Here is a 15999-nt window from a genome sequence, read left to right as displayed (position 1 = left end):
GTCTGCCCCTGTCAGAGCAAGTCCTCGTCTTTATCGTCCCTACGGCCTCCATTTCATAGAATCATAGAATCATCGAATGGTGTGGGTTGGAAGGGACCTTAAAGATCATCTAGTTCCAACCCCCCTGCCATGGGCAGGGACACCTTCCACTAGACCAGGTTGCTCAAAGCCCCATCCAACCTGGCCTTGAACACCTCCAGGGAGGGGGCATCCACAACCCCTCTGGGAAAACTCTCCCAGTGTTTCACCACCCTCACCGTAAAGAATTTCTTCCTAATATCTAATCTAAATCTTCCCTCTTTCACTTTAAAACTGTTACCCCTCGTCCTATCACTACACTCCCTGATAGAGAGTCCCTCCCCATCTTTCCTGTAGGCCCCCTTTAACTACTCTTCTCTACATTAGCCAGCTTCAGACAGCAGACAAGTAGCACTTTACACCAGGGCAGCAGCCTGAAGCCCAGCAAGGGAAGATAAGGACTGACGTGGGGTAGTTCACATTCAACAGCACTGAAGGATGCAGGTAATAATTGTCTCCTATGACAGGAAAAGAAACATGCAGGAGGAGAAGAAAAATAGCAAAGCCAGGAAAAGGAAACGTATTCTGAACACATTTTAATACTTGTCATCACCTGACATAAAACAGTAAATAGGCTTGCTGCCTGAGAACTGTCTGGATGCCACAACCTTTCACAGCCATATCGTTCATCTTGTACCACAGTCCATTGCTGGCCTGCAAAGAAAGGCATCAGTCTCTGGAGATGAACCGCATGGTTTCTCCACAAAAACACAGGCGGAAAACTACAGAACCAAGAGTACGCCAACGCAAATCCAATCCAGCCCCTAAGGAGACCTTCTCCCTCCAAACCTTGGCCACCAGTTACACTGCCGGGAAGGTTTGTCTTCCCCAGCACACATTGTTTCCCTGCTAGGAAGGAAGTTGCTCTTTACCTTTGTGTAGCAGAAATAGTGTCCTGCATGACAGCTGTCACCACGATGCACCAAGACAGCATATAAGGTGTAGAGGAGCCGTTCTCCAGCTGTCTGGGACATGTATGGCCGAAGATCCAAGTACTTGGGATACTCCACAACCTACAGGGAGACCAGGACGGCTCAGAAATGATCCTGAAGTACTACATGAAATAGCCTTCAACATGGCATGGTTTGGCTGGCAGGAAACTGTTCCCAGCCAAAGCAGCTCTGTCGGAGCAGAGTACATGCTTGTCTTCCCACCAGAACTCTCCTCTCCTCGGAAGGGAACACGAAAAACCCAACATGAACAGCTTGTGAAAGAGCGTACTGCTTTGGGAAATCTCCTGCTCCGGGAAGAGAAAGTTGCCCTCCAGTGGCATACACACCTTGCTGATCTTCCTGCCGGTGCAACCTTCAAACCTCTTCAGACACACTGTGAGAACCTTGGGCGCGCAATGGACTGTAAACCTCTTGGAGGCGGCAACCATCTTGTCACATCTTGAAAGCAAGCACAGAGCCAAGTGCTGAAATGCACCCAATTTTCCCCCAAGAAGACCAGACAAGCTTTCATGTCTCACACATCCTTACACTATTTTAAGGCTATTCAGTACCATAAGGCCATATTAAAAAAAAGCTGCGTCTCATTATCGTGCATTAAGCCTATGTGAAATGATGACTTCTGCTCAATGACATGCAGCACCTTCCCGCAGGACCTAGTACTACTGTGTCGCTAGTAATCATCTTACTTGCTACATTTAAAGCAGTTTTCACCATCCAGCTGCTCCGGTTTCACAAAGTCCTCCAGAGCTGCAGTGACAGAAGAGGCTGCCTGGAGGAGTGAGAAAGGAGAGCAGTGAGCTGCGGGCAATGCCCTTGCCCAAACACTTACTAGGAGTTGACAAGAAGACCCAGGCAGCTGACGCTGAGGAGGCGCACTGTGAACCCGCAAGCAGTGTCCAGAAGGAGGCAGAAAGAGGGTATGATGCTGAACATTTCCCTCAGGGAATTGAATTCCTGAGGGATTCCCGGGGCTATCGGGAGCTACTTCCCTGTGGCACCGCAGGGTCATCAATAATGAAAACGATACAACCCATCAGCCTGGGAGCCAGATGGGGTGCTGAGGGAGGGCAAAAGGAAGAAGGATGAGAGTACGTCAAGGGTGCAGAGAGGATAATTCGTACTTGTCCAGCTTAAAGCCAGCACCTACAAGGAGACCACTGCCATGGCCTCCCCAGAAGGACACAGCTCATTCCACTTCCGACCCTCCTCCACCAAGCTCTCTTGTGTTCGCAGTATACGTTTTTAAGTCAACCGCATGGATTCCGGAAAGCTACAGGGGCCTTGGGATGGCTTGAAACACAGCTATAAACCCTCTTACTTTTATATCCAAAGGGACATCCAGGAAAGCCTCGTAGGAATCGGAAACTGCTCTGCAGCTCAAGCACGTGACTGGAAGGCAAATCAAAATGCTCAGCGATAGGGGAAGTCACTGGCTGTGCCACTTTCCGTCCTTCATACCTACTACGCCAGTCACACGATCGGCTCTTTATCACAGGCCAACAGAAGGGCACAGACAATTCCAAGTTGAGCAATAGTTGCGGAAAAGTACCTCTGGATCTCAGAAAGCCCCCAAATATTTGATGGATGATGGTAGTTGCTTGAGAAGACATGTCCAATCTGGAAATAAATGGTAAGGCAGAGAGTGATCTCCTCCAAGAGTCTTGCTTTGTCTGAAAGCCCTGGGCATAGGTTTTCCTTGGTGGGAGTACACCAAGGAGTCCAAAGGGCTCGGGAACATTGAAAAGGTAATTTGCTTGTGCTTACTCGCTGCTTCCACTCAGACAAGCTCTCTGCATGGCATCGACAGTAAAGCGTAGGAACTCGTGGGCATCTTCCTGCCTGCCAAGCTGGAAATGTTCTCCTATTCCTAAGAAAGAAGAAGTTAGTAATTCTCTCCTACAAGAAGGGGAGAAAACCTGTAAAAGCACCTGAAATGACTTACGTGTGAGGACGTTGATGACAGCGCTAGGCTGGATGGCACTGACTGAGGAATGCAGGACCTTGTTAACATGCGCTTCCATTACGCACATCATGCAGAAGTCTTGCTGATGACCTGAAGAGGGAGGGAGGGAAGCAAGCTCCTCAGGTTAGCAAAATAGCCATAGCGATGGGAAACCTCATGGAGATCCTGAAGTTTTAAGAACAGTCTCCACTCCTCCCAAGGTGCCAACGTCCCAACAAGCCCGGGACATTTTAGTGCGTAGAAAACTTTCTTCAGAGGGATGCTTAACTGACAGAAGTTTTCTGTGCAGTAAGCAAAGAGAGTTTGACTTGCAGGAATAGGGACCAAGACCCGGGGCTAGAAAGAAGTGCCTATCTGAAGATGAACACACCTAGATAAGACAAGTGGCTTCCAGGCCTGAGCGTTCAAAGAACAGCTCCTCGTGGGGTTGACAAAGAAGGGCTGCTTTTCTCCTAAATCAAATTCCAGATGCTGGGAATCCTGGGGAAGTGCCCAACAGATGTACCAGGAAATGTTCCTGAAAGTACTCACACGACTGGCTGTGCTCACGAGAGAGCAGGTAGTTGGCCAGAGGGGCTGTGTACGTCAGGCACTGCAGGACGGAGTTGAGGAAGCACGTATTGCTCAGGTTGTGCAGTCCCGCTCCAGCTCTCTGTCTTTGCTGCCAATCCATGCAAATCTTCTCCGGGGGAAAGAGGATCCTTTGTTGCGGAGCCATTCCCTTGGCAATGACTGCAGGGAAATGACATTTGAAAAGAGATGACACGATTTTGTTGCACAAAAGCATTTTTAAAAGTCGAGTTCTGTACAGGAGCACCCAGGACAACCAGCTCTAACCTCCAACCCAGAAACACTGGGGGAAGCCTAACGCTGCCGTTGATATTTACTGGTCAAGAAACAGTTTTGGAAAATAGGCTGTTCCCCTGCTTATTTTGCCAAAAGTCCAACAAGCCCACACTCCGATTTCTGTGCCCACGGCTACCTTCCTTTCCCTCTCGAGACTTGAATTGGATTAGCAGGTCAAGTCTCCCCTGTTCCTGATTGTAAACTGATGAAAACAAGCAAGTGTCTAGCACAGAAGGTAACCCGACCGATGTCAGATCTTTCTACGAGCAAGGTCATCTTTCAAAGTCTTGTACTAGTGGCAGAGGAGTGACAGAGGAGCGTTTTCCTGCGTCTAACTGGAAGCACCTGGCTAAGTCTGGCTGCTATCAGGAAATGCCCCAGAATTCACTCTAGGTTGTCAGCACATGCAGGGATGGAGCACCAGCCACGTCCGTTGCCTTTGGGGATTCACAAAGCCCAAGCCTGCTGGCGAAGCCGTTACTTACGGGAGTTGTTCCCCATTGTGGCCATCACTCCTCTCAGGAACAGAGGGGAAAGCTTTGGATGACAAAGGAGGTCAGGACGTGCTCCAGAAAGAGAAGATCAGCACCAATCCCCTCACCTGATCACAAAGAAATAACTGTAGCTCAACAAAATGCTTGAAAAAAACCCCAAATGCAACCCACAGAACAGCATGCGCCATCAACAGTGTTTCAGTGGCACTTGTAACCGCTGTCGAGCTGCAGGCTGATGGCCCCACTGTCCCTGTCACAGGACTCCGGCTGACAGCAATTACCAAGGCCCTTTTGAAAGACTGCATTGCGTGTCACCTGCTCTGAAGAGGACCTGCTGCTTACCTGTGGCTAGCCTTAGCAGCAGAGCCCTCGGGCTCTCCAGCCCACACTTGCTCACCTTGGATGCGGGAGTGACCGGCTTTCGGCCGCTATTTTAATGGCTGCCTTTGCCGTGCTCCTTTTCTGTCTCCCTTCCTACTGCCTCAGTCAGGGCAGGATTCTTGTCATTCTAGGCTGAGCCCAACGCCTCAGACTACACTGCCACCCCCCTACTTACCTATCCTAGGATACGGTAAGGAAATAGCAAACAGGAACTCTACCCATAGCCCATCTCTGGCCAGCCTATCAAGGTGTAATAGCTCAGCCTGCAGCTCGGAACGCACAGACCAGCCTGTACTTTCATCCCGTATCTACCTACTCTATGATCTGTCCTGAAAGTCAAATCATAATTACCTTTGAAAGAGGATGGAAGTTGAGAATTGAGCAGTAAATGATAAATGGTTGGAAAAATGTAGGCACGCAAGTAGCAAAGGAAGGAGCTGAGTTATCCCGAAGGCCAGCTCAGCCCAACTAGCTTTTGCTGGCCTGCTTTTCAGGATCCCAAGACCTGGCCAGGTGTGCTCACAAGCGCCGGGCAGGTGCCGCATCACTGCCCCTTTGTGACACGGGGCTGCACGGGGACATGTCCCCTTGAGGCCATCGAGCACCACAGCCGCCACAGCCCAGGCACCTCCTGGAGCCGGCAGTCACTGGAGCTCCCCACACGCTGCTGGCGCAGGGCTGTTTGTCTGCCAGCAGAGCTCCCACCTCTTCCTGCAGCTGCATGGGCTGGATGAATAAAAACCTGCCCAGGGCTGTAAGTGTGCCTGTTCACAGCTTTGGCTGGCACGTTCGGGTTGCTGAGGGTGTCTTTTCCACTCTGCCCGGGTACAGGACTGTGTCCGTGACACTCGTGTGGCAAAGCACCTGGTCTCTCACAGGTTCATTTCCAAAGAATTTTCTCTGCCCCCAAGATAGAGCCACGGGCTGACTCTGAACTAGCACTACCAAAGAAACACCTTCAGCAACTGTGCTGGGTTGACCTTGGCTGGCTGCCCCAACTGCTCTCTCACCCTGGACCTCTGAAAAATGTTTGTTGGTGCCTTTTTAGCATCAGGTTTAATTCCTTGACCTGCTTGCAGGGCAGTGAGTATTGCTCCTGCCCCGATCAGGCAGCTGGTTGTTATTCCTGCCCTGCTCGAGCTGGCTGGTTTGGCCCTTGCCCTGCCTGGCTCATCTAGTTTTCCCCAGTCCTGCTTGGGGCAGTTAGTTTTACTCCTGCTCAGCTCAGGGCAGCTAGTTTGGCTCCTGCTCCACTTGGGGAGGCTTTCTTCTTTTTATCCTCCCCTTGGGGCATCCAGTTTGGCCACGGCCTTGTCCGGCTGTCTTGCTTTCACCATGTCCCTCTCGGGATAGCTGTTTTTCCCCCTCTCTTGTTTGGGGAGGCTCATTTTGCCCCTTCTCCACACAGGGTGCCTGCATTTACTCCCGCCCTGCTCAGGTGGCTCTTTATGCCTGTATTGGGTCTGGCTGAGATGGAGTTAATTCTCCCCATAGCAGCCCTCATAGTGCTGTGCTTTGTATTGGGAGCTAGAAAGGTGTTGATAACAACACACCAGTGTTTTGGCTACTGCTGAGCAGTGCTTGCACAGCATAAGGCTGTCTCTCCAACACTTCCCCCTGCCCTCACCGGAGGGCTTTGGGTGGGCAAGATCCTGGGAGGGGACATAGCCAGGACAGCTGACCCAAACTGACCAAAGGGATGTTCCATGCCATATGATGTCAGCTCAGCAATAAAAGTTAAGTAAAGGGAGATGGAAGGGGGGGCACTGGTTATTTACATTTGTCTTTGGGAGCAACTGCTATGAGTAGTGAAGCCCTGCTTCCCAGGAAGGGACCAGACATCGCCTGCCGATGGGAAGTAGAGAATAAAATCTTTTGTTTTCCTTTGTTTTCACGTGCGACCTTTGCTTTTGCTTTATTAAACTGTCCTTATCTTGACCCACAAGCCTATTGTTATATTTTCTCTCCCCTGTCCACCTGAGGAGGGGGAGTGATAGAGTGGCTTTGGTGGGCACCTGGCGTCCAGCCAGGGTGAACCCACCACAAGTGCATATCCAACAGTCGGGCTCGTTTGCCTCCGCTGCCGTACTGTGGACTGTGGCTACGGCCAAATTATGGAATGAATAGGTATAAACCATATTCCACCACAGGCTTATAAGCAAGGCTACCATATTAAAAGCTAGCCTTCCAAATCACTAGTAACAGGAAAAACAAACAGACAGAAATAGCAAAAATAACTATCCCTTGGATATAGAGGACAGCACTGAAATCAAAAGGGTTTCCTGACTCTGGAAACCCAGAAGGCATTTAAAGAGCTAAAGCAAGCAGTCATGGAAGCTCCCTCATTAGCCCTGCCAGACTACAACAAGCCTTTTGTATTATATGTACATGGACAGAAAGGAATCGCCAGTTAGCCCAGAAACGGCTGCAAGCTGTAGAATGTGACTCAGCAGAACTAGACCTCCTAATTCAAGGCATGATGTCCTGTGCTGGGGCTGTTGCAGCAGCAGCTGCGATGACTGAGAGAGCAAGAAACATTGTCCTGGGGCACCTCCTAACGCCGATGGTTCATTCCTTACTCTTTAGTCCTCCTCTGCAGAGTTCAAGCAGCTGTGGATGTGCCACAGTTGGGAAGTACATTGGTTTATGGCACTCAACCTAGATGGCCACTGGCTTCTTTGACTGAACTTTCCATAAACACACAAGTTACGCTCCAACAGCCTGAGATGTCCCCTCCCTTCACTGTCACTGCGGCGCGGGCAGCCGAGCGCCCCACAGCAAGGCATGCTGCATCTCCCCCAGGCTGTCTTGTCCTGGCTGGCTGCTGACAGGAGGGGACACGGGGTGGTGACAGCCTGCAGGGTGACAGGAGGGACACCTGGGGGTGACAGGAGGGAAACGGGTCAATGACAGGCCTGGGGGGTGACAGGAGGGACACGGCTCAGTGACAGGCCCAGGGGGTGACAGGACACGAGGCTGCGGGGAGGAGCCGGGTGGGCGCCATCATCATCTGCCACGGTAGATGCCGTCGCAGAGCAGGCATTGCCCGGCCCCGACCATGTCGCGTGTCCACTACAAGTTCTTCTCCAAGCTGAACTATGATACGGTCACCTTCAACGGCCTCTACATCTCTCTGCGTGACCTCAAGCTCCAGATCATGGGCCGCGAGAAGCTGACGGCGGCCAGCTGCGACCTGCAGATCACCAACGCCCAGACCAAAGAAGGTGCGTGGGGGCAACAGGCACGGGGCCTCGGGGACTGCCCGGCTGGCGGCGTCGCAGACGACCCCGCGACGGCCATGGCCTGCGGGAGCCATGCTCTGCCCTTTGTGGCTCATCCCCACGTAGCATGAGTCAGGCTGGGGGCCATCCCGCCAGCATGCAGGAGGACCGGGAGGGCAAGCGTCGCCGGGGATGAAGCGGGGTGGGAAGCGATAATGTGATTCGGCCACGATCGGTAGCTGTGACTTGTGTTGGGGACCTCACAGAGCTGTTCTTTTGCACTTGCTGTTCTGACAACTACCTTCAGATCTGTGCTTTAGACGCGGAGCTAGGCACAGAAGAACACGTGGTTGATGGGTGACGTATAGTGCTTACAAAAGTTTTGGTTTCCTGGAAATTCTTCTAGGTGAAATGATAAGGAAATGCGGGAGGAGATCCTTTAATAACAAACCTCAAAGAAATCTTCAGAGAGATCTGGCAGACAAAGCTCAAAGTGATGGAAACAGAACAGATGGCTAGTTTGAAGAAAAAAAAGTGGTCTTGGTGACTTAGTTTTGTCTTCAACTCGTTTTATGCCACTGCATGGGTATATCAGTGATACAGATGCTTCTTGAATCTTCCATAAGGGTGTTTTCCATGGGAAAATGCAAAAATCCCCCAGCGGTTTTCAGAGCAAAGCTAGAGAATACGTTTCGGTGTAGTATGTATGCCAAGTTTTTGGTTTCAATGCATAACTGAGCTTACCCTGAGAGTCACTCCCACTCCCACTATGATTCCAGTTGCTGCCAGCATGATCACAGTTGCCCTCAGGGTAGTTCCAGTTGCTCCCAGTAGGATGCCAGTTGCCCCCGGGAGGGGCCAGTTGCTCCCAGTATGATCCCAGCTGCCCCCATCGTGCTCCTAGTCACGCCCAGCATAGTTCCAGTTGCTCCCAGTATATCCCAGATGCCCCCAACATGATCCCAGTTCCTCCCAGCATGGTCCCAGTCACTCCCAGTTGCTCCCAGCATGATCCCAGTTGCTCCTAGTCACTTCCAGTCACCCCTAGTGTGGTCCCAGTTGCTCCCTCTATGATCCCAGTCTCAACCAGCACGGTCCCAGTTGCCCCCAGCATGCTCCTAGATGCTCCCAGTATGATCCCAGTTGCCCTCGGTGTGCTCCCACTTGTTCCCAGTATGATCCCAGTCTCCCTTGGCATGATTCCAGCAGCTCCCTGTTGCCCCCAGATGGTCCCAGTTGCACCCCAACATAATCCCAGTTGCCCCCTAACATTGTCCCAGCATGGTCCCCATTTCCCCCTGGGTGGTCCCAGTCAATCCCAGTATCATCCCAGTTGCCGTCAGCGTAGTTTCAGTTGCTCCCAGTATATCCCAGTTGCCCTCAGCATGGTCCCAGTTGCTCCTAATATATCCCAATTGGCCCCAATGTGCTCCTAGATACTCCCAGTTGCCCCCAACATGATCCCAGTTGCTCCCTGTCTCCTCCCAGTTGTACCTAGTCACTTCCAGTTACCCCCACTGTGGTCCCACTTGCTCCCAATACGATCCCAGATGCCCCCAGGGTGGTCCCAGTGGTCCTCATAAGTAAAGAGGGGGGGAATAGGGGATAGGGGGGCCCCCAAAAATTTGAGGGCAGGGGGGCACCTACCTGTCTGCGCCAGGGAGGTGATGCTGACCGGCCGGGGCATGCTGCTCGTGCGTGGAGATATATGGCGGTGCCACCGCCAATGCTGTCACAGCCCCCCCCTTTGAAACCCCACAGCGGGGGTCTCACCTGCTGCCCCCTCGCCAGCCAGGGGAGAGCTGTGGGGAGAGAAAATGGGGGTCAGTGAGGGCGGGGAAGAGATGGGGGGACTGAACGAGAAGGGTGGGGGAATAGGGGGGTCATCTGAGTGCGGCGCAGCTCCCCGTTCTCCCACCGCAGCGCCTCCAGCACCCTGCTGGAGCAGGGCTGTGATGTGGGGCAGACCCTCCCAAGACGGTGGTGGGGAGAGGGTGTGGGGGGGCAGACCCTTCCAAGATGGCCTCCAGGAGGGTGGACTCCTCTCAAGATGGCAGCCCTGAGGGAGGACAGTGTCACCTATTGCTGGGGTCCAGGACATGGCAGCCACCTTCCTTGTGAGAGGCCAGCAGCAGGTTGGACTGCGCCCGCTGGAAACGCCAGACCTGTGGGGCAGAGGCTGTGGGGCTGGCCCCATGGCTGGGGTGGGGTGGGCTGCCCTCCATCCTTCTCCTCCTCCTCGCCTGGGACTTGTGAGTCAAGTGCTTGAGGGCAATGTCGGCCGGGCTCTTGAAGAAGAGCTTCTCCTGCAGGCACACCTGTGGGGAGGGAAGGAGATGGCCACCAGTGATGGAGGATGAGGAAGGATCACAATGGTGGCCAGGGATGAAGGAGGAGAAGGGTTCAAAACGGCAGCCAGGACAGGGCAGCAACTCACCTTGTCGGAGATGGGGAGGTAGCAGCAGTTGGCGGCACAGACAGGGCACGGACCTGCGTGAGAAAACAGACATGAGCACCCCTCCAAAATGGCGGTTATGAGGGAAAAAGTTTGGCAAGATGGGAGGGGGAACCATCTGGTGAGCTGGACGGGGGGCGGGAATTCCTCCCTTCCGCCATTTTATGGCTATAAGGTGAGGGGGAATCCCTCCCTTCCGCCAATTTATGGCTATAAGGTGAGGGGAATCCCTCCCTTCCACCATTTTAGGAGGTTAAGGTCAGGGGGCTGCTTCCCTTTTGCCATTTTAGGGGTTCAAGATGAGGGGGGTGCCCCTCCATTTTGTGGGGGTGAAGGGGCTCCTACCTGCGCCCCTGCACACTGTGCGGAGGACGTGGCCACACCTGGTGACGGCAAAGTGGGCTCTCTCTTGGTGTAAGCAGCGGTTGTACTGGAACCAGTCCATGCTGGGGCGGTCAGCCGCCTGCTGGGGTGTCCGTGTCCCCGTCCCCCCCTTCCCCACCGTTGCCTGCCGGCTGTGGCGGCGCCAGGACCCCTTCGCGCCTCAGTCGGTGAGGAAATGGAAGGGGGAACGGCTGTTAAAAAGGGCGGGAAGCCTGAGGAGAGGGAAGGACCCTTACAGAGGGCGGGAAGACTGAGGGGGCGGGGTGACAGTGGAAGGGGGCGGGGACACAGTCGACAGGGGTGGAGCCACGGTTAAAATGGGTGGGGAGGCTGAGGGGGCGTGGCAGCTGCAGAAGGGGGCAGGAGGTGGGTGGATCCAGAGCAGAAAGGGGCGGGGGGTGGGGCCGGGTGCAGGGGTGGTGGGGCGGGGCCCCCTCGGGGCTGCTGGGGGGGAAGGGCGAGTCCCGGGGGGGCTGCAGGGCCAGCGTGTGCTGGGGGGGTGATGCACCCCAAAACACCCACCAGTGTCTGACCCCAAAGCCCCAGGCACCCCCAAAATACCCAGGGACACCCCAAACCCCATAGGACCCCCCCAAATCCCTCCCTCCAAGTCCTCAGGACACCCCCAAATCTCTAGAGGACCCCAAAACCTCCTGGTTTCACCCCAAACCCTCATGCTCCCCACAAATCCCCCAGAGACCCCCCCCAAAACCACCCCCCTCAAATAGGAGACCCCCCCAAGTTCCTTATCCCCCCCAAACCTTGCCCCCTTTCGGGGGGGTCACCCCCCTATTTTGGGGTCCCCCCCATTTTGGGGTGCCCCCCCCTTGATGGCAGTGCCCAGCTCCTCGCTTGTGCTGTTGAGGGGGTCTCCCTGTGGTGGGGGGGGACAACCCCCAATTCCTCTGGGTCCCATCCATGTGCTGGGCCTGGGGAGGTTTGGGGGGGACCTGAGGGGTCGGGGGGGCCTTGGGGGAGCTTGGGTGTCCCATCAGGGGATTTGGGGGGCCCTGGGGGTTTTGGGGGTCCCACCAAAGGGTTTTGGGGTGGGTTTTGGTGAGTTTGAGGATCCCATCAAGAGCTTTGGGGGTCTGGGGGGATTTTGGGTCCCACCAAGGAGTTTTTTAAGGTCCTGGAAGGGTTTAGGTATCCCCACGGTGGATTTTGGGGTCCCCACAGGGGATTTGGGGGTCGGGGGGGGAGATTTGGGGTCCCACCAGGGGCTTTTGAGGTCCTGGAGAGCTTTTGGGGTCCCACGAGCGGGGATTTGGGGTCCCATGAAGGGGTTTTGGGGTCCTGGAGAGCTTTTGGGGTCTCACCATAGGGTTTTGGGAATCCTGGGTGGGTTTTGGGGTCCCCCCCCGGTTTTGGGGTGCTGACCAGGTTTCAGTGGATGTGGCGCAGCTCCTGCAGCAGCTCCTCCACCACCACGTTGGTCAGGAAGGTCACCACTGCCAGCGTCACCTCCCTGCCCACCCGGCGGCACCTGTGCACCCAGTATGGACCAGTCTGGACCACTCCTCTCCCAGCCTCCCCTCCACTCCATTCCAGTGCCCCCCAGTCCCATCCCAGTACCTCCCAGTCTGTCCTAGTGCTCCCCAGTGACCCCTCTTCCCTCCCAGTCCCACCCCAGTGCCCTCCCAATCACTCTCCAAGCCCCTCCCAGTGCCCTCCAGTGCCCTCCCACTCCTCCCAATCACCCTCCCAGTCCCTCCCAGTGCCCCCCAGTGCCCGCACTCACCCCAGCTGGTGGTGGATGTGCTGCCCCGCCTGCTCCAGCAGCACCCCACAGGCCAGCCTGGGGGCGTGTAGGAGGCACTGGGCGGCCGCCCCCTGCACCCCCCCCCCCACCAGCACCCCTCGGCCACCCCCACCACCCGTGGGCAGAGCTGGGCCGCCTGCCCCACCAGCACCTCCAGCACCACCTGCCACCAGGGTGGAGGTCAGCCTCCCAGTTTGGGTGGCCTCCTCCCAGTTTGGAGGTGCCTCCACCCAGTTTGGGGGGTTCTTCTCCAAGGTGAGGGGTCCTTCTCCCAGTTTGGGGGCAATTTCTCCCAGTTTGGGAGGTCTTCTCCTCAGTTTGGGGTCAGCCTCCCAGTATGGGGTCCCTTCTCCCAGTTTTGGGGCTCCTCCAACCAGCTTGAGAGTCCTTCTCCCAGTTTGGAGTCCCTCCTCCCAGTTCAGGGTCTTGTCCCCTAGGTTGTGTTGCCAGTCTTCCGGTTTAAGGTCTCTCCTCCCAGTTTGGGTTCTCCGCTCCCAGTCTGGATTCCCAGTCTCCCAGTTTGGCATCCCCCCTCCCGGTTTGGGCTCCTGGTCTCCCAGTTTGGGGTTCCCAATCCCCCCCCAGTCCCTCCCAGTTGGGTGTCCCTTCACCTGCAGCTCCTTGTCCAGGAGGTGACAGACAGGACCGTCCCCCCCCCCCACCCGCCCCAGGGCCGCCAGGCTGGGGAACAGCTGAGGGGAACCCGGCATCACCGGGGTGTCAGGGAGGGTTGGGGGGCGATGGGGGTTTTGGGGTGCTGGAGGGGGGTGCCCTCCCCCATCCGGCGTTCCTGGCCTCCCGCAGCAGCTCCCGGCCGTCGGCCAGGTCCCGCTGTTGCAAATATTCCGGTAAAGAAATCAAACTTTAATCCCATAAAAGAGTTTGGTTTGATTAAGAAGTAGAAAATTGTGAAGCATAGGTATGGGAGCATCAAGTTTGAAATGGAGTCATAGGAACTTTAGAAAATGTACTATGTGTAACCATAAGAATTCAAGTATTGTCTAAAATCAGTTAACCACAGAAACTTTGACAAAGATGTGTTGATTTGTAGTGTTTTGTTTTAGGAAACTAAGGAAACCGTTACGGACACCAGTTTGCTGCTTAGAAACCCCTTACCCTTCCCACCTCGATCTAATTATCGAGGATTCTAATCAGTAGAGTTAAGTGAGATTAACCAATGATTGTTTTAACATAGGAATATTAATAAGATGGTGTGACCGAAGGACCAATTATTAGAAAGGTTATATTTAAGAATAGACATAGTATGCATTTTTATGTAAACGAATATAGATGATGGTGAGAATCGTACCGCGCAGAATCACCTGAGAGGTCAAGAAGCGGACAAGCGAGGAAGACTATGAAAGACCACCAGAGGGCTTCTGAAGACCACCAGAGACCTTCACTGCGCCTGCGCGAAGAGACATTTACATATGCTAATGATTTATCGGAAAGTTAATGCTTATGTATAACATTTTTCAGAAATTTAGTGACTATGTATAACAGGTGTGTATTTAACCTGCACGGTTGGACTAGACAGGTGCACACGATAGGTGGAGCGATCCCCCGTGTGCCCAGCGCTGCAGTAAAGGAGTGCCCGCTTCTTACCTTCTCATTGCTGTTAAGGAGTTTTATTCTGGATTTCGGCAACACCGCCGGGCCCCGGCTGCCCCCGCAGCCCCCGCGCCGCCGCCTGCACCCACCCGCTCAGCCGGCACGGCATCTGTGCCCCCCCCGCCATGGCAACCGCCCCGGCATCCCCCTTCCAATTGCCCCCCCCAGCCCCACAAATGCCGGGGGTCATGGGGGTGATGGGGGTCAGAGGGTCATGGGGTGGGGGGCTGAGGGGCGGTCACGGCCGTCTAGGGGTGCCAAAGGGGTGGAGGGGTCAGGGGGCGGCAGGGGTTGGGGGTCACGGTGGGTCCCAGGGGCCGGGGGGTGTCACGACCCGGGCTGGAGAGACCAGGGAGTCGCGCCGAGTTCGGAATTCCCTCGGGCTGGATCCGGGTGAAGCCGACAGCCGAGGGTCGGCGAAACGCTTTCTTCCCGGCGGCAGCGGCCCGAGCTCGGGAGGTGGAACCGTCGGCGGCGGGGTTTCTCCCGACAGGAGCTGGCAGGACCCGCGTCACCCGAGGTCGCCGTGTCCCCCGATTCCGGGGAGAAAAGGCGGCGAGGGTCACCGGGTCCCGGGGGAGCGGACCCCCTCGCTTTCTCGGCTCCTTCTCCCAGAGGAGCCCGGGAGCAGGCTCCGCTCAGCGGTTTGCGTCCGAAGGGATGAGGTGGCGGGATCCCTGGGGGAAAAAAAAGCAGAGCGAGAGGAGAGACAGATGTCACCGGCCCCGCGTCCGGCCTCGGGCCCGCCGGCCGAAGGGTCCCGCTCCCTGGGTGCCCTTGTGTCACCTCCTCGCCCCTGGGACTCGCCAGGCCGGCCGGGGGTGGGGGCGCGCGGCGTGCGGCCGGTTTGTGCTTCCGGAGCCTTCGGGAAGCGGGTGGCTGGGCGCGGGGGGGGGTCCCTTTGGGGAGCCGCTTCTCCCTCCCTGCGGGCGTCAGCCTTCTTGGATCTCCGGCCGCAGTGGGAGCGATTGGGCCCGTGCTGGGGGCAACTGGGATGACGTTGGGAGTGACTGGGAGCAGCCAGGAGCATGCTAGGAGGAACCGAGAGCATGCTGGGAGCAACTGGGAGTGACTGGAACCACACTGGGAGGAACTGGGATCATGCTGGCGGCAACTTGGTGTGTCTAGGAGCACACTGGGGGCAATGGGGATATACTGGGAGCACCTGGGACTACGGTGAGGGCAACTAGGATCGTACTGGCAGTGACTGGAATCATGCTGAGAGTGACGGGGAGTGAGTCAGAGCATTCTGGGGACAACTGGGATCATACCATGACTGATGGGGAGTGAGTCAGAGCACGCTGGGGGAACTGGGATCATAGTGGGAGCGACTGGAATCAAACTGGGAGTGACTCAGACCATGCTGGGGGCAACAGGTACCGCACTAGGGGCAACTGGGATCATACTGGAAGGAACTGGGCCGCAGCCCTGGCCCCCTCCCCCGGTCAGTAAATGCTGAGCTGCGCGCCCGGACGCCTGGGTCCCCCGGGGTGCCCTGCGGCTGGGGGAGGAGCGATGCACATTTATGCTAATGAGACCTCGCGGCTTCTCCCCCCCCTCCTGCTCCCGCTCTGCACCTCCACGGCACCATCGAGACGCGGCCTCCGGGAGCGCAGAGCGGCCGCGCGGGCGCCTATTGGTCGGACGGCGGGCGGGCGGGCGAGCAGAAATGACGTCACGACGGGGGCGACGCGGCGGGAGGTTTGAATCCGAGCGGCGGCGGCCGCAGGTTGGGGGGGTTCGGGTGTGACGTCACGTTGGGGGGTCTGATGCCCTAGCGGGGCTGTGAGGTCAGGAAGGGGGAGCCGGGGGGTGTGTGTGACGTAGGGTGGGACCCGAACTTTTGGGTTC

At 56.0% G+C, this 15999-nt stretch overlaps 1 protein-coding gene across 1 annotated transcript; it reads right to left on the bottom strand.

Moving 5' to 3' along the window:
• Nucleotides 1-382: 382 nt before the first annotated feature.
• Nucleotides 383-4341, bottom strand: LOC128135749 (ubiquitin carboxyl-terminal hydrolase 42-like). Its single transcript, XM_052774812.1, has 11 exons — nt 4326-4341; nt 3526-3726; nt 2974-3084; nt 2796-2898; nt 2581-2648; nt 2350-2420; nt 1718-1800; nt 1358-1469; nt 951-1091; nt 632-732; nt 383-536 (listed from the first exon to the last, which is right to left on the bottom strand). The coding sequence occupies exons 1-11, from the start codon at nt 4339-4341 to the stop codon at nt 383-385; spliced, it is 1161 nt and encodes a 386-aa protein (XP_052630772.1).
• Nucleotides 4342-15999: the final 11658 nt, after the last annotated feature.

Source organism: Harpia harpyja, chromosome 24 (assembly GCF_026419915.1).
Source record: "Harpia harpyja isolate bHarHar1 chromosome 24, bHarHar1 primary haplotype, whole genome shotgun sequence".
Lineage (NCBI taxonomy): Eukaryota > Metazoa > Chordata > Aves > Accipitriformes > Accipitridae > Harpia > Harpia harpyja.
This window is presented reverse-complemented; position numbering and strand designations above follow the sequence as displayed.

What these genes read in the sequence shown, in the direction of transcription:
- LOC128135749 (XM_052774812.1), bottom strand. An exon ending in GGGCTTTCTGAGATCCAGAG is followed by an intron (nt 2,421 to 2,580) that starts GTACTTTTCCGC and finishes TTTGCCTTCCAG; the next exon opens with TCACGTGCTTGAGCTGCAGA. An exon ending in TATTTACTGTTTTATGTCAG is followed by an intron (nt 537 to 631) that starts GTGATGACAAGT and finishes TTCCTGTCATAG; the next exon opens with GAGACAATTATTACCTGCAT.